Consider the following 22,668-nt stretch of genomic DNA (forward strand, 5'->3'; position numbering starts at 1 on the left):
TCACCAAAATGAAGGATTATTGTCCTTTTTTCTGAGGTCTCAGGAGGGAAAATCTTAAGTGTGAATCAGTTGCTATCTATTGGTTTTCATTTAAATTGTTTGCAATAGTATTTAATTTTGCTCTGCATGTTGACGTGTTCATATAGATTCCTAACCATTACAATTTGGTGATGAAATTTGTAACATTCAAGCATAACTAGTAATAATGACACTGTAACTTGACAACTGTGCAGTTGGTCTCTTTAAATTAGTGTTGGTATTGTTTTGCAGTTGAACACTACTTCACTGTTTTCAAAGCAAAATTACTGCCATACTTGATTAAGAACAACCTTACTGATAGTTACATGTTCTTATGGCATGATTCAATGGAGTAAGTAGGAGGACTTCTGTTGAGGTGGAGACCCACATCCAAATGAATATTTGTCATGTGGGATTGCTCTGAAAATTCTTTTCCATTTCCTACAAGCTGCTTCATGTATTGCATAGTGTGTATACAGTGCTTCAGTGGAGTGGAGCTGCTGTCCCGGAATAAACTGAAGCGCTGTCCAGTCTGCAAATGCGCAGTAGGACACAGCAAGAAAATACATTGTTTTAAACTGGCCTGTAAATGTAGATCTAAATATGTCCTCACTTTGCTGTTCCATTCTATAAATTTTCTAAACTTCCAAAGAATATAAAAGGGTGTGTTTTACTATTACGGGTAAGTCAAAAAACATGGAGGAAAAAGTGACATAGTATCAATCTTTAATTTACCAAAAGTCCTTGGTTTTATGTACTGTTTTCCCCGTAAATATGTACATATGAATGCAGATTGTACTTCGGTGGAAAAGGAGTCTATTATGGAAATTGAAGCATTGTAAAAACACCCTGTTTTTACATATTCTATCAAATGTGCAGTAAAGGTAATCTAAATTGGATGCAAATATATGTACCTCAATTAATGTGTGCCTATTTTTCTGCAAGTGTTGTTAAAATTTGTGTTAATGTAAGGCTATTTGGAGCAAGTAAAGAAAGATATTGATGGTTAAGAATTCATTTAATTTACAAATAACTTATTCCTTTTGTAAAATGCATACATAAGGCATATTTAACATGACCCCCCACTGTGATTGTATTTCACTAGCTTCCAGACTTTTGCAATCAATCTTATTTTGAATTGTGAACTTGATTTCTACCATTATATTTTGATTTCCCCCCTCTTTTTTTGGCATGGTATACTAAAGCCTTTTTCCAGCAAGTTTCTCTCCCCTTTGGTTATCCTTATATTTACTTCTCTTCTCTTTCTTCTGTGTGTTTTTTTTCTTTTTTGGTGTTCCTGTCTTAATTGTTTTCAGGTATTTCTTTCCCCCTCTGGATTCCCCACGGGCTGGATCAAGATGGTCCAGTCACACCCAGCTCCTACCTCCTCCTCTGATAGAGCACTCTGGTAGTGTCAGCATCGCAAATCTTCAATATCCTCACCCTCGCAGACGATATATCTCTCGACCTCTAAACCTCTTACGAGAACACGAAGGGGTTTAATACACATTTAAACATGTATAAAGGCCTTATTCAGATGTTTGGAACATGCTTCAATTTCTGACTGCTGATTTTTCATTTTTTTTTTCTACTGGAATTTGGGGTGGGGATGTTTCTTAAAGGCACATTTTGCAAAACAAACCCCAGTACTGTATTTAGGAACCAGCATGCTTGTCCTTCTGCATCAGATAAATGTTAGCCCCATTTTCAGTTCCTTTGAACTAGAATGCAACAAATATGCTGTGTTTAACTGAATCATCCACAACAGATCCATTCAAAGTTCTTGTTTATATTTTTCACTTTTATTTCAATGTTTGATTTTGAAATAGTTTTTCTTTATATCTGTATCGTTTTGGAAAAGTGTGCTCAAAACTGAATAGAAGTGGAAGAAACCATTCTACAGTGTGAAAACAAAAAGATCTGAAATGTTTTAATTCTACCAGCCCATTTCTAGCCTTTTAAGTGACCAGATTTTGGATCTGGTCTGGTCTGCATCTGACCAGATTTTGGATCTTCCAGCCTTGAGCAATCCTACTAAAATTGAATACTAGTACAAAAAAAGTCATATGCATTCTTACATCAAATTAGAAGTGGGACTGCTTGATCAGCTCAAAAAATTTCACCTTTTGGATTAAATAATTACACTATGCTGTTTTATAAAGTAGGTTAATAAAACACTTAGAAAGGTATGAAATGTGTTTCTTATAGCTGTGTTTTCTTACAAAGGTATATGGAAAATATTGTCATACTTTAGGTGTGACCTCTGGTTTTTCTTGATCGCTCACACTTCATCCATTTCTCTTATTTTTTTACCCTGCTGAGCTCAGTCATGGTCCCAGTTGGGGGGATGCAGGGGAGGGATAGTAATAGATGCAGTAGGTGTTTCTGCCTCACTTTAGATCTACTTCAGAAGGAGGTAGGCAAGGAAAGAATACTGAGAGATAAAATAATAGAGTGATGCTTGTCCTTAAGACCCTTTATCACATAATGCTCCAGAGAATGAAAAAGAAGAGGGCTACTTTCAGTACATGAGAGCTCCTCTACACCTGTTATCCTTGGGTCAGCTGCTGAGAAAGTGATCCTTCCTGTGAAGCAACATAGAGGAATATTTTCCTAAGACTAGAATCCCATGATAGCAGCTGGCTGCACCCTGCTGCAAAGGAGGAGGAATCCTTAACTATTGATCTAACCATTGAATCTAACCATTGTACTTAACTGGGATAATTTCTTAGATCCCCCCCCCCCCTTCCAAAGTACTGTGAGTTCAATTCAAGGACACAGCTATTGATCACTGCAGGGTAGTATATTTGAAGTCTTTCCTGTAAGCAAATCTGTAGTGTTTATGCCCCAATGTTAAGTCCAAAAAAAGTCAAACCATTAGGCACCTTTAGAGCAAAAATTGAATTTCCTAAATAAGAATGCTAACTTGGAACCCAGTCCTTTGGACTGTGGTGGCAGTGCACCGCTGGCCTGCGTTGTCAGAAAAAGTGCTATAAGAAACTTTTTTGCCAGATTGAAGGAGACCCATTGGGGCCACCTGGGTCTTACACAGGTTAAGGGTTAAGAGAACATTTGTTCCCTTACCCAGATAAGATCTGATGCTGCTTCCCTGCCCCATAGGATACAGCTGTAGCCCTGGGTGCTAGGAAAGTATAGGATTGGGCTGTTAGTATCCTGTTGATTTAAAAATTTTAATCACCCTGCCTGTTTGGTGGTGACAGTGCACTGGTATCTAAATGTTATTTTTAAGTAATCCCAAGCCCTTCACAATGTGCAATGAAATTTTTGGGGTTTTTTGTTTGAACAGCCACAATATCAGATTACAAATCCTTTTAGAAAACCCCTTCAAGCTTCAGAACTGGCTTAGAGCCCAATCCTATGCATGTCTACTCAGAAGTAAGTCTCCTTAGAGTCAATGGGGCTTACTCCCAGGAAAGTGTGGATAGGATTGGGCAGTTAGCCTACAGCAGGGGTCTCCAAACTTTTTGGCCAGAGGACTGCATCAAATGGCTGGCACGGTTTTGAGGGCCAAAAAATAATTTAAATATAAAATTTATATAAATAAGTAAGAGATGGAACTTAGATGTGTAAATAAATGAATGAATGGGCTCATTCATTCAACCTCTCTGGCCCTTAGAACACCCTCCAGATGCAACCAGAGCATAGTTCCAGTCATGTTGAGCAAAGTGGGCCAGGGGCTTTCGGGAGACAAGAGGCTGGCCATGGGCCAGATAGAGGCTTGCCACGGGCCGCATCTGGCCCCCCAGGCCGGGTTTGGAGACCCCTGGCCTACAGAATGGTGAGACTGCTGTTTTGGAGGTGCAAAGGCACAGCCCCTTTAGGCACACAGCCTAAAGACATTGGACATTGTCCAAGAGAATTGTGGGGAGAATATCTTTGCCACAAAATATCAAAAAGTAGCCTTTCTGGTGGATACTGATCTTGGATGAAAACTTTTGTCTAATTTATTGAACCTTTTCCTCATTTCTGGTTCAGCTAGGCAAGAACTCTGATAGCATAATTTTAAAAGCAAACTAGTTTGTTGAATAAGGGTCCTTTGCCCTGTATTCAGCCTGTAGGGTTGGGGATAGTTATAAAGGCAGGAAGTAGTGGCAGAGGTGTTTTGCTTTCCTCTTCAGACAACACCAAGCAAAGGAGTTGCCCCAAGTCTTGTGCCTTGAAGAAGAAGCAAAATAACATGAGTTCACATGTGAGTTGGGAAGCAGGCATATATAGACCAATTACTGCCCTAGACTGAGCAGTTCAGGAGAGGCACATAGTGCCACACACTTATTTTCCTGTTGGATATTTAGGGTCATCCTGGAGAGTAGGTTGTTATCTTTCATGAGAGCCATGACGCAATTTTTTTCATGACCCTCCCCTGTTGTGCCAGATTGGACATGTTAGCATTTCTAGGGGTGATTCTGAAGTAACCTAATGGGTCTTTAGCGTATTTGGCTTAATCTGGGTAGAGTCTATATTTGTTGTAACATTGACAGGTCAATTGTGAAGGTTGAAACAGTCTTTAGACTGAAAAGCTTGCTAAGATTCCTGGGAGTTTCATCCCTGTCCAGTTAGTTGACAGGGATGTTAGTTAACTGTCCTTGAATGGCTGCATGAACTGGACATTGACATTTGATCTAGTCTAACTGATATATGTCCATGTATTATATGCCATACGCTAAATAAATAAAATAAAGTTGACAGGCAACTGTTTACAGGGCTGGGCTGTTTCAACAATGTGATGTTGGTATTGCTCAACAGAGCAGGTGGCTGCTGCGGAGACCCTGGCGTTTATCCCTTTTACAATCCTATAGGCTGGCAGTGCCTTGTGGTATCCTGTGGGGCCAGGGAAGCTGCCGGAGGTCATCGCGGGGTGAGGAAACATCAGTTCCCTTACCCTGGTCAAGCCCCAGCCGCCCCAAGTCACTAAGGGCCCAATCGTATCCAATTTTCCAGTCATATCCAGTGCCCGTGCAGCAGTGCCAATAGGGTGTGCAGTGCTTCCTGTGATGGAGAGGAGGAGGCCTTCTCAAGGTAAGGAAATGTTTGTTTTGTTATCTTGGGGCTGCATTGTGGTTGCACCGGTGCTGGAAAGTTGGATAGGATTGGGCCCTAAGTATTATTAGACTTGATGCCACCATGGTATGTGACTGTGTTTGGGGAAATGTGACAGACCTGTGCTTTTGAACAAGCTAGTATGTCTGTGCTTTTAACAATGATAGTCAATGGCACTCCTGGGTGAGTGGGGGTAGGACTGCAGCCTAGGATTGTTAAAAATGTTCCTGCCTGATGATGTCACTTCTGGTTATGACATCACCTCTGGGGTAATGACATCACTTCCAGTGGGTCCTGACAGATTCTCATTCTAAAAAGTGGGTCCTGGTTTGAGAACCACTGCCCCAAGCAGCTTACAAAACTCCATTATGAGAGTGCAAAGTGTCATAACAGACAAAAAATCCACCATTAAAGACATTAATTTTAACATTAAATTTTTTAAAAAGGCACCCCCAGCACCCTACTGTTGAGCCTCTGGGGGCACAAAAAGCCCAGGGAGGCGGCTAGGCCACAGAGGAGGCAAAGTCTTGCCCCCAACTGAGCCTGCCTGCATTTTAAACGCACCAGCATCAACTTGTTGCCACTTCCCAGTGGAATGTTTGAAAGCGCTACGTCACTCTACCGTCCAATCGGAAGAGGGAAACGCGTTCCTTCCGGTTTTCCCATCAGCCAATAGCAACCGCTTGTGCGCGCTGCCCCTCCCTCCTCGCTGATGCGAAGTCTGAAGCGGGCCGCTCGGGCGCCAGGTGAGGGAAGAAGGCGCGCGCGCTGTGGTGGGGGAGGGGGCGCTTCTTGCGGGCGTAAGAGCTCGGCGACGGGTGGGGGTTGGGTGTGGGGGGTGTTGTGACGTCTTCGCTCGCTCGTGCGGCCGTTCTGCTTGCTCGGTGGGGGAGAGGAGGCTTTCCTCAGCGGGCGGGAGAGGCCGCCGTGCCGGGCTCGGGTTCCCCGGCGAGAGAGCGCTTGAGGAGAGGCATCGAAGGGGACGCGCGATTCACCTCTCGACGGTGGGTCCTGGTAGGGAGGAGAAGGGAGGGCCGCTAAAACCGAGTGCCTGTGGAACTCCTTGCCACAGGATATGATGATAGAGTGGATAGGGGGCTGCTCTTTTCCATCTCACACAACACCAAGGGGCAAGCACTAAAATTGAGTGTCAGTGAAACTCCTTGCCACAAGATATGATGATATCCTGGGGGATGCTTTTCCCTCTCACACAGCACCAGGAGCAGGCACTAAAATTGTGTGTCTGTGGAACTGTTTGCCACAGGATATGACGATAGAGTGGATAGGGGGCTGCTCTTTTCCCTCTCACACAACACCACAGCCAAGGGACAGTCACTAAAATTGAATGTTTGTGGTACTCCAGTGATGTGATTGCCAGTTCTGGTGGTATTTCAAATAGGTGGACCACCATGTGAAGTGGTACGGCAGAGGACAAATGTTGAGAAACGCTGCTGTAGCTTATGTTTAACAGGGTGTTAATCATAAAAGACAAAAAGGCAAGATAGACTTCAGTTAGCCCTTCTGTCAGTTTAAAGTTTGTGTAAACTGTGGCATAGCACAACACTTGTCATAATTTGGAATTGTTTCAGTACACAAAAAACTGAGATACTGAGTCTTGGTGGTTCAGGGTTTTCCTTCCTAGGTGACTCAAGATTTTGGTTTAAAGACTGTTTAATGCAATGTTGTGTGCATCCTTTTTTCCTCCTTCAGGTGCTGAGCCTTTAACAAGCATAAGAAGAAGTCCTTACCAATCAGCTTTAGAAGCTAAACATAGTTCAGACTATACACATAGTGGCTCTATGTGGTCTATCTAATAAGCTCTGTTCCTGAAAATAATTTGTATTGTAAAAAGATTCTGACACCCAGTATGTGCGTTTCAATGCTTTATATTTGCTTCTGGGTAACTTACTATAAAAGTGAATATTTGTAATTAGTATGTTGCTTAGATGTAATTTGGCAGGTGTAGTGCTAATTTTGGACCCTTAGGTCACTCTGCTTGCAAAGAATTTATGGTACCTGTTTAAGTCACTCAAACTTGAATTCTTTTGCTTTTGACATCACTTGAGTCTCTTGTAAAAGAAGAACAAAGAAGTAATTGTTCCATCTGAGAGAAATATGCTTTTCTGAGAGAGGGATATGTATTTGTTCTAGCAAGACAAATAAAAGTGGCTTTTCAGTTTTATTCTTGAGCCCCTGTAATAATTTAGAAGCTTTATGAAAGAACACGCCTATAGCCATTTTATATCTAAGAACAAAATGTAAACTTCTCAGGCACTAGAGTGCAGCAAAATGATGCAGTACAGTTGAAATGAACAAGGCTTACTGAAGATGCTTACCTTTTTTAAAATCCTAGGACTGATTGTGTGAAATGCTGTAATGGACAACTTCGGAAATATTGCAGACGAGATATTTCCAAGTTTTTTAGCCACCTCATCAACTAGTCACACCAGTGACATTTTGGACAATATTACAATTTCATCAAATCTTGGTTTACCAGTAGCAGCTTCTACTGAAGCCAGACACAAAACTGGCTGTCATGACAGGTAAAACATTTTAATTTTTAGTGAAAGTTGGGGGGTGGGGGGGGGTGAGGATTGTGAGGAAGGATGTTAAATTAGAATGATTGATCATGGCTGTTACATAAGATATAGCGCAACATATAACAGGCTGGCTCTCCTCTTGACACACTATACTATATTAGAGTTTCTCAAACTGGGTTGCGAAGCTTTAGCTAATAGCTAAGAAGGCAAGTGCATGGAGCCCTATGGAAAATGAAATTGAGCTCTACCACGTGTTAACTTGCAAATAGGCAAACTTGCCTTAGCCCATTGGAAAGGACAGGCTGAGAGGAATTCAGTGATGCCAGAATGGTCCCAATCTAATGAACGCAGCTCCCCAAAAATACCCAACAAGGAAGTCCCTTCCTCCAAGCTGACAAATGTATTGACCCCTATGGAAAGCGAAACTAAGCTGCACATTAATGTTTACTCACGAGTAAGCAAACATGCCTTGGCTCATGGTCAGGTCAGACAAAGAGGAATGCAAGGCCACCAGAATGGTCCTGATTTGATGAAAGTGGAGCTCAACAAATGCTCCAGAAGGCAGCCCCCCCCCCCCAGAGCTGGTAAGGTGAATTTTTTTTCTTTTTTAGACTTTTAAAGCTAGATGAGTCCTGATAGTGATATGGTATAAATATAAGAACTTAAATTGAACTGGGCACTGGGTAGGGCTGAAAATCTTACTTTTTTGTGTGTGGGTTGGATTGCAGGCAGGCTACAGAGAAAATTCACTTGGTGGAACAGGGTTGGCTTCCCCTTATTTGTTTTAATTTAATTATTTATAAATATTTATTTTAATTTGCTTGATGATATAACATCCGACCATGACATCACTTTGTCATTCTAAAAAGTAGGTCCCGGTGCTAAAAGTTTGAGAACCACTGTACTATATGATTAATGGTTCAAATAAAATCTTGGTAGGTGTTCGTAATCTTGTATTCTATTTCTGTTAAATAAACAGCATAGTGCCATGTGGGCAAATTGAAGAGAAACTTGGAGGCAAGTAAAAATTGGACTTGTGGTTAAATGCGGTCCCCTTTAAACACACGTCTAGGTTACAGACCAGAAAGCTTGGACATGCTGCAGGAAATGTTTCTCCATCAAGGGGAATTTTCCTCCATCAAAAATATCAATGGGGGGGATCGTACATACTTCTGTGCCCTTTATTAGACTTAAAGATGTAAGAAATAGTAGAATAAGGTAACGGTAGTGAAAATAGCGAGTGTACACACACAAAACATTGCATCCAGTCCATGACATGAGTTGAGAACTTCATGTTGGGTGGTAAATTGGCAGGGATACCATCCACAGTCTGCTGCTTCCATAGAGTCCAGAGTTACTTCATCCTCTCTACCACTCATCGGAGGAGGTGGCAGCGACAGTGGTGGCTGTTCTGGACACTGAGAGAAAGACGAAAAGGGCTTATGTCTCTCCCTCAGCGTCTAATGCCACTGGCTCTAATGGCATGTGGAGGGAATGCTGGGAGCTTAGTGTCCATGTCCCCCTTATTTGCCTCTATTCCTTGGCATCCTCTCCTGCTTCTTGCAGCAGGGTATCAGAGTGACTGTCCGTCTTGTAATTAATAGCAGTAATGCCAAAATTGACGATGCTGTCATAAATAATGATGTCCCTCTAACAGTGTGGAGTGTCAGGGGAGGAGAAAAGAGCTTGTAGCCAATCTAAATATCAGGGCTGTTGGGAGATGTAAGAAGGTGTGCAGGTGGGCTACATTGGTACAGGTTGTAAGTGCAGAAATGTTTGTCTAGTTCCTCAAAAAACTGAGGGCTTAAATGTGAGAAACCTGGAACACCCTGTACCAAGTAGCTCCTTGCTTCTTCATTCCTCTTCCACATTTCTTATACAAACAGCTGGAGAGAATGGAGAGAAGTGCAGGGCTTGACTCCATGGCCATATTTGACAGGGGAGCTCTGGAAACCTGTCAAGCGTAGCCAACATCCTGCCTCCAAGTGTGACCAAAAACTCCTACCTCTGACTGAACAGGAGTGTGTAGTACTTGGCTGCCAGGCCATGCTCGACTGAGAGGCATCCAGGATGCCTGTGATGAGCGTGGCTGCAGTGATCCCCTTCCCCTGAAGCAGGACAGGATAGCCATGAACCCAGGCCCCATGTGTGATATTGCTACATGTAGAAGGGAGTTGCCCCAGATTGGATCAGAGTGTATACTGATTAACACTAGCAGATAGAAGATTTAAGCCAGTATATTACCAATCTTTGCTAGCATTCTCAAATTACTGCATAATTGGAGAGGAATTGGGAAGATTCCTTGCTTGAGGAGGTTACTATTTCTGTGCTACAGGATAGAGGTTTTGACAAGTCTGAATAACAGGTGACATGGCTCTTGGTAAGCCTACATGATCTTACACTGGATGATAACTTTATGCTTTTCTTTATAAATCATTGAAACTACTCAACTCTGTTCTTGAGAACAGGTAAAATCATTTATTTTTCTATACTGCAGACTTTGTGATCAAGTTTCTTATGTGGAAGGTAGACTATCTGTTCCATTAGAATCTTCATACGGTGGTGAATCTGATTCTGATCCAAGAGGAAAACTTATACTTAATTCTCAGGAAAACAAGTAAGAAATGTATTTACTTAACCATTCAAAGTGTGTCTGATTGACTTTCTCTGACAAGCAGGTTCTATAAAATTCCAAATATGATGCAGAATGTTCTCTAAAATTCCAGATTGATAAGACCCTGAAAGCTCTATTACTTCTGTAATACATACAGGCTTCTGACATACAGGCTGAGACTAATTATCTGCATGGGTTCCATTCCAAGCACCCACCAAGTGAATGGCAAAAAACTGCGCTATAGCAAATCAATTTAAAAAACAAAGTTGCTTTGCTCCAGTGATTTAAAAACAGCCTTGCTGACCTTTTGACTCTAAGATAAGAATCATTAAGAAGACAATCCATCAATCAGTCCTCCTCCAACTGCTTCACTCAGCTCCTCCCTTCACCAAAACAAATGTCCTCAGGGGCAAGGGAGGGGCCGCTGGAGAGAGAAGGATTGATGGATTGTCAGCCAGCTGCCCCCTCTCTCTCATTAAGGAGGCTATTGTTAAAGGACTGTTCAGTTTTTTAAACTGATTTTAAAGGGGTGCATTTTCCCCTTTGCCAGGGATCAGCACATTCCTTCTCTTTTGCAGGGGCCATTCATGTTGAGTCAAATGCGTGTATAAATAGTCTGGACCTGTATTAAGATTAGTATTTAGATGGAGACTACAGAATCCTAACTTTAAAAAAAAAATAATTTCATGGTAGGGGGGTGGATTTCTTCAACGAATTCACTGTGGAACAAACTAAATGAATAGAAGCAAGATAACACATGACTGAAGTGCCATCTTTAAATAAATAAGGCAGTAAGGTCATCTTGACTGCTAGTGAATAAAAGCAATAATTTGAGACCAAGTCTTGACAAACAGGGTGCAGTTTGCTGAATTACGTGGCGGATGATAAAATAAGCGTAGTCATGTTCTAAACTGTCTTCAGTGTTAAGTTGTTACTGAATGCAAATGACCAAAAGGAGGATATTACTGAAAGCTCTGTATTCTATGCAGTGGGAAGCGGCACTCATAGCAATATGTAACAGAACTAGATTGACCTTTTTGGCATATCTAAGCAGGGTCAATATTTTAGGTATCAACAGCTTCTAAATTAAATTTAAGCTTAAGGGTTAAACCAGTGGTTTTCAAACTCTCATGGAGAGTTTGAGCCACTGTAAGTGCTTGCAGGGGTGGGGGGAGGCAGCGGGGGTGGGTGGAAGGCAGTGGCACGATCCCCAGGATAGCTCCACTCAGGGGGCTGCAGGAGCTTGGTTGCACTTACCCAAGCCTCCTGCAGCTTCCCCAGGGTGCGGGGAGCCCAGTGCGACCTTTGGCAGGGCTCCCCGCAGCAGTGAAAGTAAAAGCGGAGTGATCTCGCCCTGCCTCCGCTAAAGCTAAAGAGGAGCCGCTGCCTCCAAGCTGCCCCCGCCCCTTAAGGGGGAAAAGGCCAGGGCCCACAGGCTGGGACGTCGCGACACCCCAGTTTGAAAAGCCCTGGGTTAAACGTAAATCATTTTTTAAACCTTTGAATTAAAGTTCTGACTAAGATAGGTCGCTGTTGACAGAGAACTGGAAAATACTGGTGCTGGAAACAAATCTTGGAAGAAATGAATTTACCTTCAGCATTGGAACATGCATAACTTACATATGTATACAGGTTGTGTCTCAGCATCTGCTGGGGTTCCATTCCCAGAACCCCTGTGGATGCCAAAAATCACATTAAATGAGATCAGTTAAAGAAAACAAAGTCCTTTTACTCAGTGGTTTAAAAATAGCCTTGCTTACCATTGTAATGTGGGAGAGCGGCAGCAGACAGGCAATCAATCAACAGCTTACTTTCAGCTCACTCTGAGGGAAGCAACTGCTTCCGTTCCCTTAAGCATGCAGGAGATGATAATCACTTCCACTTTGCATTCTTTCACATATGCTCTGGGGAAAGGAAGGGGTCACTTGCCTTGGAGTGAAATGAAACTAAGCTGTTCTAAGCCCTTGGAGAGAGTTTGATTGCCTGCCTGCTGCTGCTCTCCTTTATTGCAATGGTAAGCGAGGCTGAGTAAAGGAATGTTTTTCCTTTACTTTAAAGGACCCTTCTCATTGCGTTGAGATAAAACCATGGGTGAAAAATCTATGGATAATTAGGAATACTTGGACCAAGTTTGGATAACTATACTTAAGAGTAATTCATAAATACATGGGCTATGTAGTTGTATTTTGGACAATGTATCTAGATGAGGTTCAGATCTAGGTTAACCATATCTGCCCAGCGTTGCACACACGAAACAGGGATCAAATGTGTACACCTGTGGGCTGGGCAGAAATGAGCTGGGCAGAAATTAAACAATATGTTGGAGCTGTCTGATATTAGTCTGCAGATGTGACTACTATCAATAGTAAAACTATGATTAAATGTCTCTTTTTTCCTCAGTGATTACTGCAATAAAGCTGCAGAGATTATTTCAGAGTTGGAGCAGAAATCTGACTCTTTGAAGAGAAAGGAAAATAAAAATTGCACAGATGAATGCTCTGGCAACAGTCAGGATACTCTGCATGAGAGGCATTCACTTGAAAATCTGGCAGGTATGAGGCTAATAAATTGCTGTTTGATCGGTATTGTCATGCAGGTGGGTTCCCCCCAGCCTCTTGGTGAGTGGGAATTGTGGGAAGATTGATGCAAAGGATGCTGTGTTTTGAAGTGAGGTGCCTTTTCTGTAAGATCTAGGTTGTATTGAAGTGGAATGTCTTTCCTGTAAGTTCCAGATTGGAGGGAAATGTGAAATTGTTTGAAATAAATGGAGGTCAGAAGACTACACAGCTGAAAGCTGATGATTTAGACACTTGTCTAAAGGACTTGTTAGCTAAGAATACGAACTCTAACTAGTACCAAAAAATGTAGAAAAAAATGTCATGTTCAAGAATTACAAAATGTTCACCAGCAAAAAAAAATTGAAGAACTAAAACCTTCCTTGCATGTCTTGCAATACAACCTAGGGAGTCTTTTGTAAAACAAGTACCTCTTTGGTGAATAGAATGTATCTCTGTGCAGTGTGTGTTTGGGGGGGTGGGGTGGTTCTTTTTTGTAAAATTCCACAGGGTTCCCTGACAGCAGACTTGCAGATGGGGCTGCTTTGCTGGGAACGGGTGGACAGATTTTGCTTCTATGAGCTGTTTTCTGCTTATGCTCCTTGGTTAAGATGAGATGGAAAAGAAGACTTTAAACTTTTTTTGCTTATAAATATGATTCCACTGTAGATTTGACAACTTGGACTGATCGTGTCTCAGCACCCAGTTTTCCCAAGTTAAGACATAGAAAGAGTTGGCGAATCCAGTGGAAGTTGTGTGTGCATCCTCCCACTACTTTGAAGCTTTAATTAAATTGGACCAGTAACTCTCAAATTTTAATCTTGTTCTTTGAGGCATAGAAATTCCCAATAAGGTGGAAATTATTTTTAGAAGTTGGAACTTCAGCATAGATTGACAGTATTATGGTTTTGGTATAAAACTGCTAAGAAAAACACTGTCCTCATTCTTGGAATTGTTGCCTCAATGTCAAGGTCATCTCTTGTACTCAAGACAACATAAATAAGACTGGTCAAGGTGTTTTTTAATTGGATTTGACTATAATGTATTAGTGGAAGACATGGGTTGCTCTTTACCTTTCAGGTTTCACAGCTAGAAGATTTGTGGAAAGAGAGAATAAAATTCACAAGGTAACACTTTTATATAGATGGATAGTAGAGCCTTGATTGAAAGTTAAGGAACTCTTAAGCAATGCAGTGGGGGGAAAAAATCTTGCAAAACTTGGAGTTTGCCTTGAGTTTAGCCCAAATTCTGTTTTTAGTATTTTAGTTGAGGTTAAAAGTAGCTGCAAATGTTATATGTACATCTGGCCCTACTCAGATATTACTGTCACCTGGATCATACCTGTGGTTGAGAAACTGTACAGGCTTTAGCATTGTGAACACTTCCAGTATGAGTATCTGTCGATGAGATAATCAGGTTTTTTAACACACTTGCATACTGATATTATTTTGTAGGTTGCTTCTTTAGAACCTTGTCGGAAGTGGGTAATAGATGACAATGATGTGACTGGATATTCCAGATTTATAGAAAATGAAAAACTGAGCTTTGCAAGCTATGAAGAACATTCTACAGGTATAGTTGAAAAATTCTGAACTGTTTTGTATACTGCATTCTGTTTCCAATGAGAGTGACTCCACATCTCATTCATCAGGTAGATTGCTGTGTACTGGTCTTCCCTGAAGTGATCACACTAAATGTACGTACAGGTGGAACCTTTTCATGTGTGGGGTTTTCATTCCCTGAACTTCTGTGATTGGGAATATCTTCGTTGGCATGATTTTACACATATTGCATAGTTACGCAAATTGTGTACAGTTAAGCAAATAGTCCGACACTTGGGGATGGAAGAAAACGAAGGCAGCGGTTCTCAAACGCCTCACCATGTCCCCGCTCCTGTACTCAGCCTTCCCTATTGCCCACTGTCCCCTCTTGTTTTGCAGGCGAGATGCTGAACTTTTAAGAGTCCAGTCCTATGCATTCTACTTAGAAGTAAGTCCCATTGTAGTCAATGGAGCTTACTCCCAGGAAAGCGTGGAGAGGATTGCAGCCTTAGAGCCCAGTCCTATGCCTGCTTTCTCAGAAGTAAGTCCCATGATAGTCAATGGGACTTACTCGCAGGAAAGTGTAGAGAGGATTGTAGCCTAAATCTAATGCTTGGGATTGCTCAAGATTTGCTTGCTGGGCTGCTTTGCTTGTGTAGGCTGGAGCACAGAGAGCCTGCACCATCTCAGTCTGAAGGGGGGGGAATTCGGCAGAGGGTGCCTGGTTTTCCTTCTCATTTTTGGCTCTGAGAAAGGCAAACCAAACAAGCTGGAGGAAAATGCTCTGTGGGCTTTTTAAAGCAATTCCCACACTCTGTTACTACACTCTGTGTGTGTGTGTGTGTGTGTGTGTGTGTGAGAGAGAGAGAGAGAGAGAGAGAGAGAGAGAGAGAGAGAGCATGCACGCACGCACGCACGCGCTCCTCTTTGCTACACCGGTTCTGGCTACAGAGGTTTTTCCCTTGGCTTCCGTTCTCCCCACAAGATTCTAATTGATTCTTGTGGAGTGTGCGGCTTTGAATCCCCCCCCCACTTGTGTTGAGATAAATCAGCAGATGATAAATCTATGTATAAAAAGGTTGCACCTGTACTTATGTCTTGGGCAATCATTTGAAGAATTACAGCAATAAATACTGCCAAACTAAGCTAAAATATCAATGATTTATCTTCTGTATTAGATGATGATATTGGAGATGAAGAGTTCTGTGATGATCAGTTGAAGGCTTATTTTGAGCAGCTGGTATTTCCGGAAATGGAAGATGCAGAAGAGCATGAACTTGTTGTAAGTGATAAAGCTGTGGAATTATCCCTAGATCAGGTAACGCTTAATGAAGTTTTAAGGTAATAGTGAAATCTTACAGGCATTTCTTTCTGTCTACTTTCACTTGTAGAAAGAGTTCTCAAGCTTTTTGGAGTGGAGGAAAGAGGTGGTGTTGCAGGATGTAATGGGAAGGATGGGGGGGAAGTAGAAGCCTACTCTTTTCTCTTTTGTATCCAATCTTTTTGTGGTGGTCAGATAATTTGAATGAAATTTTGCAAATTTTTGATATTGTAGAATAAATGTTGGATCACAACTACTGCAGTTAATCTTGTAACAGATTATTTTGCATTTTAAAACTGTAAAGTTTTATGTAAAAGTTAGGCTATATGTAATCCTGAGTTTGGAATTGTTTTCTGATGCTTTATTCTTGTTTAGGGTAGAATTCATGTTTCAGGCAATAAGATATATACCAAATATGTATTAAAACTCCAAATATGTATTAAAACTCTAAATTAAATATGAAAAACTCCATGTAAACTTGCAATTCTCACTTCCATTTTAAATTAAATCTACTCTAATAAATAAAGAATCCAGAATACTTTTACCTAATTTATGAGGTGAAGGGCAAAGGACAAAAAGTTTCAATGATCTCCTTTACAGGTGATTTGTTTCCATTGTAAAGGTCAGTAAGGTTTAGATTAAGTCATCACAGGAAATTATTCTGTATTTCCTGAGGAGCATGACAGTTCCATAGGCTTGGAGGAGGTATGCAGGGCTTCCCCTTTGTTCAGCCATTCACACTTTCACAGAACCTCCAAAATCTGTTTGGCTGATCAGTTCAGATGGCCAAGCCCAAGAGAAACAGCATTTCCCTAGCATTTTCCATTATGGTTGAATTTTTTTCTCTTGAAATAGAATAGTCTAGGCAAAATTATCAATTGTATCTCTTCCTGAAATCAGGCACAGTCTGATATTATGTACCAGTCTGTCTGCAGTAATGCTCTTTTTAAAAACTTTTTTAAATAAGCTTTAAACGTTGACTCCTGAAGCAACTGGTAAGAATACAACACTAATTAGTGGTGGTTCTTCCATTTGAACCTCATAATTTTTGCATTTTTGAACTATAGCTAAGTAACCAACCTACTTTCAGTGCAAACAGACCTGGAGTAAGAACATAACTAAAAACTATTCACATTTGCTAGCTAATTTTAGAGATCATATGCCCTAAAGATACCTTGACTGAAAAATAACTTTTAAAATTCTTCAGGAGAAATTCCACATACCTAGTATCTGCCAAGATGTCGCAACAACAGATTTTCCTGTTGCAAGTGATGAAGGATCATATGAGCTTAAGGAAACTGGACACAATGTACTAGACAAGCAATTCATGCTCCTCATAACTGAAAGGCAAGAGGTATGTAGAAATTCAGTCTGAATAATGAATCCTGATTAACTTTTCTAAAGGCTAAAAGAAGCATTCAGTATTGTCCTGAAGGTGGAATAAAATCTGGTGTCTGTGCAAACTGTATTACATTTGTAAAAACAAGCCATCTATTGTGCGGTGCACTTATTTGCAGTGGTTTCATCCTTTTTTCTTTTGAAACAGGAGGATGAATGCAGTAGATCTAGTCAGGGTGATCATTCTGATAAGCCTTCTGTTGGATTAGTAGACAACCCATCTGAAATACCCAGTAGAACAGATTCTCTTACTGCTCAATCAAGTGTGGATGGTAGGTGAGGTTTTGCAACTCTGTTGACTGTAACAATATTCAGCAGCCATTTGGTATCTGCTTGTGTCCTGAAAAGACACTATAGTGTCAGACATGTTTTTTAGATGTCTATTTCAAATGTATATTGCTTGTAAATAAGCTGGAAGGAAATACACTAGAGTAGAATGTGACAAAATAGTTATTGTAGGATTCAGTGTGACTAATTTTCTGTAGTAGTAGAAAATAAAATGATATTAGTTCAAGGACCAACTGGAGTTGCAGTCCTGTTCTTAGAGTTGTGCAAGTTATTTATATTCAAGAAACTGTTTGAAAGTTGAACCTAAATGATGGTGGCAATATCAGGGCATGTTGCTGAATAGTGCTGGATTTTATCACAACATTGCTTTTATTTTGGTCATTATATGCAACTCTATGGCAGTTTAACTGCTTATTTAATGACTAGCAACTACAATGTTAAGCAAAGATAGTTGCTTAAATTTTAGTAAAAACAGTAAAAATTGTTGTTTTCCAACACATGGTTAAGAGGTACACTCAGTTAACCAGAATCATTACCTGCTACCTCAGGTGCACAGAGATGCCAGTTAAAACAGTTATACAGATTGAGCCTCATTATTCACGTGGGTTCCAAGCACTCCTGGATGGCAAAAAATGCACTTTAGCAAATCAATTTTTAAAGTTTCTTTGCTCTGGTGATTTAAAAACAGCCTTTCTGACCTTTGTGAGGTAAGATAAGCGTCATTAAAAAGACCATCCATCAATCAGTGGTCCTCCAAGAGCTTAGAAAGGAACTTCACTTAGCCCCTCCCTTCACCAATGCAAAGTGATCACCTTTCTTTCACGTGCTCAGGGGGAAGGGAGGGGTCACCTGGAGAGAGAGAAGGATTGATGGGTAGTCAGCCAGCTGCCCTCTCTTTCATTAAGGAAGCTATTGTTAAAGGACTGTTCAGTTTTTTAAACTGATTTTAAAGGGATGCATTTTTCCCCTTCTCCAGGGATCAGCACATTCCTTCTCATTTGCAGGGGCCATTCGTGTTGAGTCAAATCCATGTATAAAAAATCCATGTATAAATAGGCTGGACCTGTACTGTTTAACAGGAGATGATTAAGCAAGCCCACCCCATTTACCTTACAAAGTTCACTCTGTAGTACTGCTCCAGATTCTTTCCTTTTTGCGAGTACCCTTGAGGAAGGGTGTGGAATATCTCCATTCTTAGTGTGGGAATGTCTTGGTGCAGAGCAGCACTGCAGAGGGAACCCTGTCGGGGCTTATAAGTCTTGAACTGGAATATTTGGGTAACAGGTAACCCCTGTTCCCCATGCATGCCAGATTGCAAAACTTCTACTGTGTGTATGTATATCTGCAATATGATGTAACTGCAAAGATGGCTAATGCAATTTGAGGTTGTTAGTAGAACCAGAGCTTATAGATTGTTCCTCTTTACTCCATGCTGGTCAGACCTCATTTGGAGTACTGTGTCCTGTTCTGTGCACCAGGTTTTAAGTATGTAGCCAAACTGGAGCAGATTCAAAAAGAAGCAATTAAGATGGTCAAGGGTCTAGAAACTCTGGGGAAGGTTGAGGAGTTTTAGTATTCTTGGCCTAGAGAAGAGAAATCGGGGGGATGACGACAAGATAGTCTATTCAAATACCTGGTGGTCTGTCACATGAAAAACAACAAAGAATTGTATACTACTGCCCCAGAGAACAGAACTAGACCTAATGGGCTTAAGCTTCAGGAGGAGATTTTTCAGTTAAAGGTAAGAGGAGTTCCTCAATGGATCCAATTACTGATGAAAGTAATGGGTTCTCTTTCACTTCATGCAGAGGTCTTCAAGCAGAGGTTTGACAGGTACCTTTACCTGGGCCATTTTCATCCTGAAAATCATACCTCTGAAGTGCTATTTAACATTTCAGGTTGAAGTGTTAAATAGCTGCTTTAGTGGATGTTACTTTTTCAGAAGAACAGTCTTGAGGTAATTGTTTCTAGTCACATCTTTTAAGGCTCCTATTATGTTCATAGTTGCATGTGCTAAAGTTCTAATGACATCATTAGTATTTATGCATGTAATAGTATAGTGAATTTTGATGTGAATTATCAGTTGGCAAAGCAGTTGTACAGCAGAAAATGGCATGTGAATCTTAACCAAAGGGGATCTTTCTAAATTTCCACCAGGTAAAGAACATGAAATTGTGTAAAGTAACTTTTGTAATATTTCAGGTTGTCTTGACTGTGGTATTGAAGATAGAGCATCCTCAAAGACAAATACAGTTGTGAGCAGCCAAAATTTAAGCGCAGATGGTACTGAAAATCAGACTCCAGATATTGCAGCTGGAACCATTGCTTATAATAGGGTAATGCTTCTGATATAAACAAGATCTATGTTTTGAGCATCTGCTTAGAATGTTTGCTTTCAGTTTTAAGAAAATGTTTTTCAATCTGAACTTCTGGTTTATGAAGCTATATAGCTATTCAAATTCCTGTCTTGTGGGTTAGCAGGAATATCTATCGCATTCCAAAATCTCAGGCCAAATAGTTAACTTTTTACAGCAAGACATTTGGGGTTTATTCATTGCATTGTACATGTACCCACTCAGCTGACATGTCTCTTGCAATATGTCTCAAAGGCAAACCATATTTAGCTGGCAATTCTATGTGCTTGGAGCTAGTTATCTGCAAACTTGAGAGATGTTGAAAAATACAGTATGTATCAGCTGTGTTTGAATAAAATTGCTCAAATGTGCGTATAAAGCTTTAGAAAGTATAAATACAAAGAGAAGACAAGATTTGAAACAGCAGTGAGGATTGAATCAATAATTCAGTTTTAAAATCTTTGGTAAACAGAGGCCCAATCCTTTCCAACTTTTTAGCATCCATGCAGCCCCGAGGTAAGGGAATGGTCCTTTACACCTCAGGATGCAGCACATGGAAACCTGCCAGAGAAGCGGTTGGCCCTCTGGATGGTGAGGGAGGGAAAGGGGAGATAAAAGACTTAGAGATGGCAGAAAAATTAAATGAGTTCTTTGCATCTGTCTTCATGGCAGAAGACCTCGGGCAAATACCACTGCCCGAACGGCCCCTCCTGACCAAGGAATTAAGTTAGATAAAGGTTGAAAGAGAAGATGTTTCAGACCTCATTGATAAATTAAAAATCAATAAGTTACCGGGCCCTGATGGCATCCACCCAAAAGTTATTAAGGAATTGAAAAATGAAGTTGCTGAGCTCTTGACTAAAATATGCAACCTGTCCCTCAAAACGGCCACGCTGCCAGAGGACTGGAGGATAGCAAATGTCATACCAATCTTTAAAAAGGGAAAGAGGGGGGACCCGGGAAACTATAGGCCAGTCAGCCTAACATCTATACCGGGTTGTTAACATCTAAGTCAGAGGATAGCCTGATCAAAGATAGAATCTCAAAACACATAGACAAACAGGCCTTGCTGAGGGAGAATCAGCATGGCTTCTGTAAGGGTAAGTCTTGTCTCACAAACCTTTTAGAATTCTTTGAAAAGGTCAACAGGCATGTGGATGTGGGAGAACCCGTGAACATTATATACCTGGACTTTCAGAAGGCGTTCAACACGGTCCCTCACCAAAGGCTACTGAAAAAACTGCACAGTCAGGGAATTAGAGGGCAGGTCCTCTCCTGGATTGAGACCTGGTTGAAGACTAGGAAACAGAGAGTGGGTGTGAATGGGCAATTTTCACAATGGAGAGAGGTGAAAAGCAGTGTGCCCCAAGGATCTGTCCCGGGACCAGTGCTTTTCAACCTCTTCATAAATGACCTGGAGACAGGGTTGAGCAGTGAGGTGGCAAAGTTTGCAGACAACACCAAACTTTTCCAAGTGGTGAAGACCAGAAGTGATTGTGAGGAGCTCCAAAAAGATCTCTCCAGACTGGCAGAATGGGCAGCAAAATGGCAGACGCGTTTCAATGTAAGTGTAAAGTCATGCACATTGGGGCAAAAAATCAAAACTTCACATATTGGCTAATGTGTTCTGAGCTGCCTGTGACAGATCAGGGGAGAGATCTTGGGGGGGGTGGACAGGTCGATGAAAGTGTTGACTCAGTGTGCGGCGGCAGTAAAGAAGGCCAATTCTATGCTTGGGATCATTAGAAAAGGTATTGAGAACAAAATGGCTAATATTATAAATTGTACAAATCGATGGTAAGGCCACACCTGGAGTATTGCGTCCAGTTCTGGTCGCCGCATCTCAAAAAAGACATAGTGGAAATGGAAAAGGTGCAAAAGAGAGCGACTAAGATGATTACGGGGCTGGGGCACCTTCCTTATGAGGAAAGGCTATGGCATTTGGGCCTCTCCAGCCCAAAGAAAAGAGACGCCTGACGGGGGACATGATCGAGACATACAAAATTATGCATGGGAAAGATAAAGGGGGTAGAGAGATGCTCTTTAGACTCTCACATAACACCAGAACCAGGGGACATCCACTAAAATTGAGTGTTGGGAAAGTTAGGACATACAAAAGAAAATATTTTTTTACTCAGCATGTGGTTGGTCTGTGGAACTCCTTGCCACATGATGTGGTGACAGCATCTGGCCTGGGTGCCTTTAAAAGGGGATTGGACAAGTTTCTGGAGGAAAAATCCATTATGGGTTACAAGCCACGATGTGTATGTGCAACCTCCTGATTTTAGAAATGAGCTATGTCAGAATGCCAATGCAAGGGAGGGCACCAGGATGCAGGTCTCTTGTTATCTGGTGTGCTCCCTGGGGCATTTGGTGGGCCGCTGTGAGATACTGGAAGCTGGACTAGATAGGCCTATGGCTTGATCCAGTGGGGCTGTTCTTATGTTCTCGTGCATGCCCCCCTGGAACAGCTGCATTAATGCTGGAAAGTTGAATAGGATTGGGCCCAAAAAAGTATTGGCCTACAAACAGGCCTAGTGAGCTTTACTGGAAGTTGGTTCCATAGCAAAAAAGTCACTGCTGAAAATAATCTGTTTCATGCCTTTGAGGTTTTGGCTTTTCAGTCACTATTGAAAGTAATCTATTTCATGCCTTTGAGGATTTGGCTTGTGCTGCAGAAAGAACATAAAAGCAGATACAGGTCATTCCTCGTTATCCACTGAGGTTCTGTTCTGGAACCCCTAGCAGATAAAAAAAAATATATGGATAAAAAAAGTTGAAAAATAGATTTAAAGACCCATTTCCAGGTTTCTTGCCCCTCTGTTGCTCCTAATGGAATAAAGTCATACCTTGACCTCCTCAGGGGTTTGATTCTGCTGATACTATAAAATGTGTTTAAATAAAAGCAGTTTAAAAAGTGTGTCCTTTTACAATTGTGGTTGTAGATAGGCAGTCAGCAATTAGAAATGCATAGGACTCCC

General features: G+C 41.3%; 1 protein-coding gene across 1 annotated transcript in view; it reads left to right on the top strand.

Annotated features, from left to right (window-relative positions):
* CEP192 (centrosomal protein 192) overlaps positions 1–22,668 on the top strand; it is an 89,612-nt gene that overhangs the window by 14,325 nt on the left and 52,619 nt on the right. The window contains exons 9-17 of the mRNA XM_066624435.1: positions 1,335–1,519; positions 7,478–7,619; positions 10,114–10,233; positions 12,631–12,782; positions 13,866–13,912; positions 14,240–14,357; positions 15,505–15,644; positions 16,855–17,001; positions 17,194–17,317. Coding sequence (XP_066480532.1) covers positions 1,335–1,519; positions 7,478–7,619; positions 10,114–10,233; positions 12,631–12,782; positions 13,866–13,912; positions 14,240–14,357; positions 15,505–15,644; positions 16,855–17,001; positions 17,194–17,317 — 1,175 coding nt within the window. The remainder of the gene's footprint in view (positions 1–1,334; positions 1,520–7,477; positions 7,620–10,113; positions 10,234–12,630; positions 12,783–13,865; positions 13,913–14,239; positions 14,358–15,504; positions 15,645–16,854; positions 17,002–17,193; positions 17,318–22,668) is intronic.

The sequence above is a fragment of the Tiliqua scincoides genome, chromosome 4 (assembly GCF_035046505.1).
Source record: "Tiliqua scincoides isolate rTilSci1 chromosome 4, rTilSci1.hap2, whole genome shotgun sequence".
In the NCBI taxonomy this organism is placed as follows: Eukaryota; Metazoa; Chordata; class Lepidosauria; order Squamata; family Scincidae; genus Tiliqua; species Tiliqua scincoides.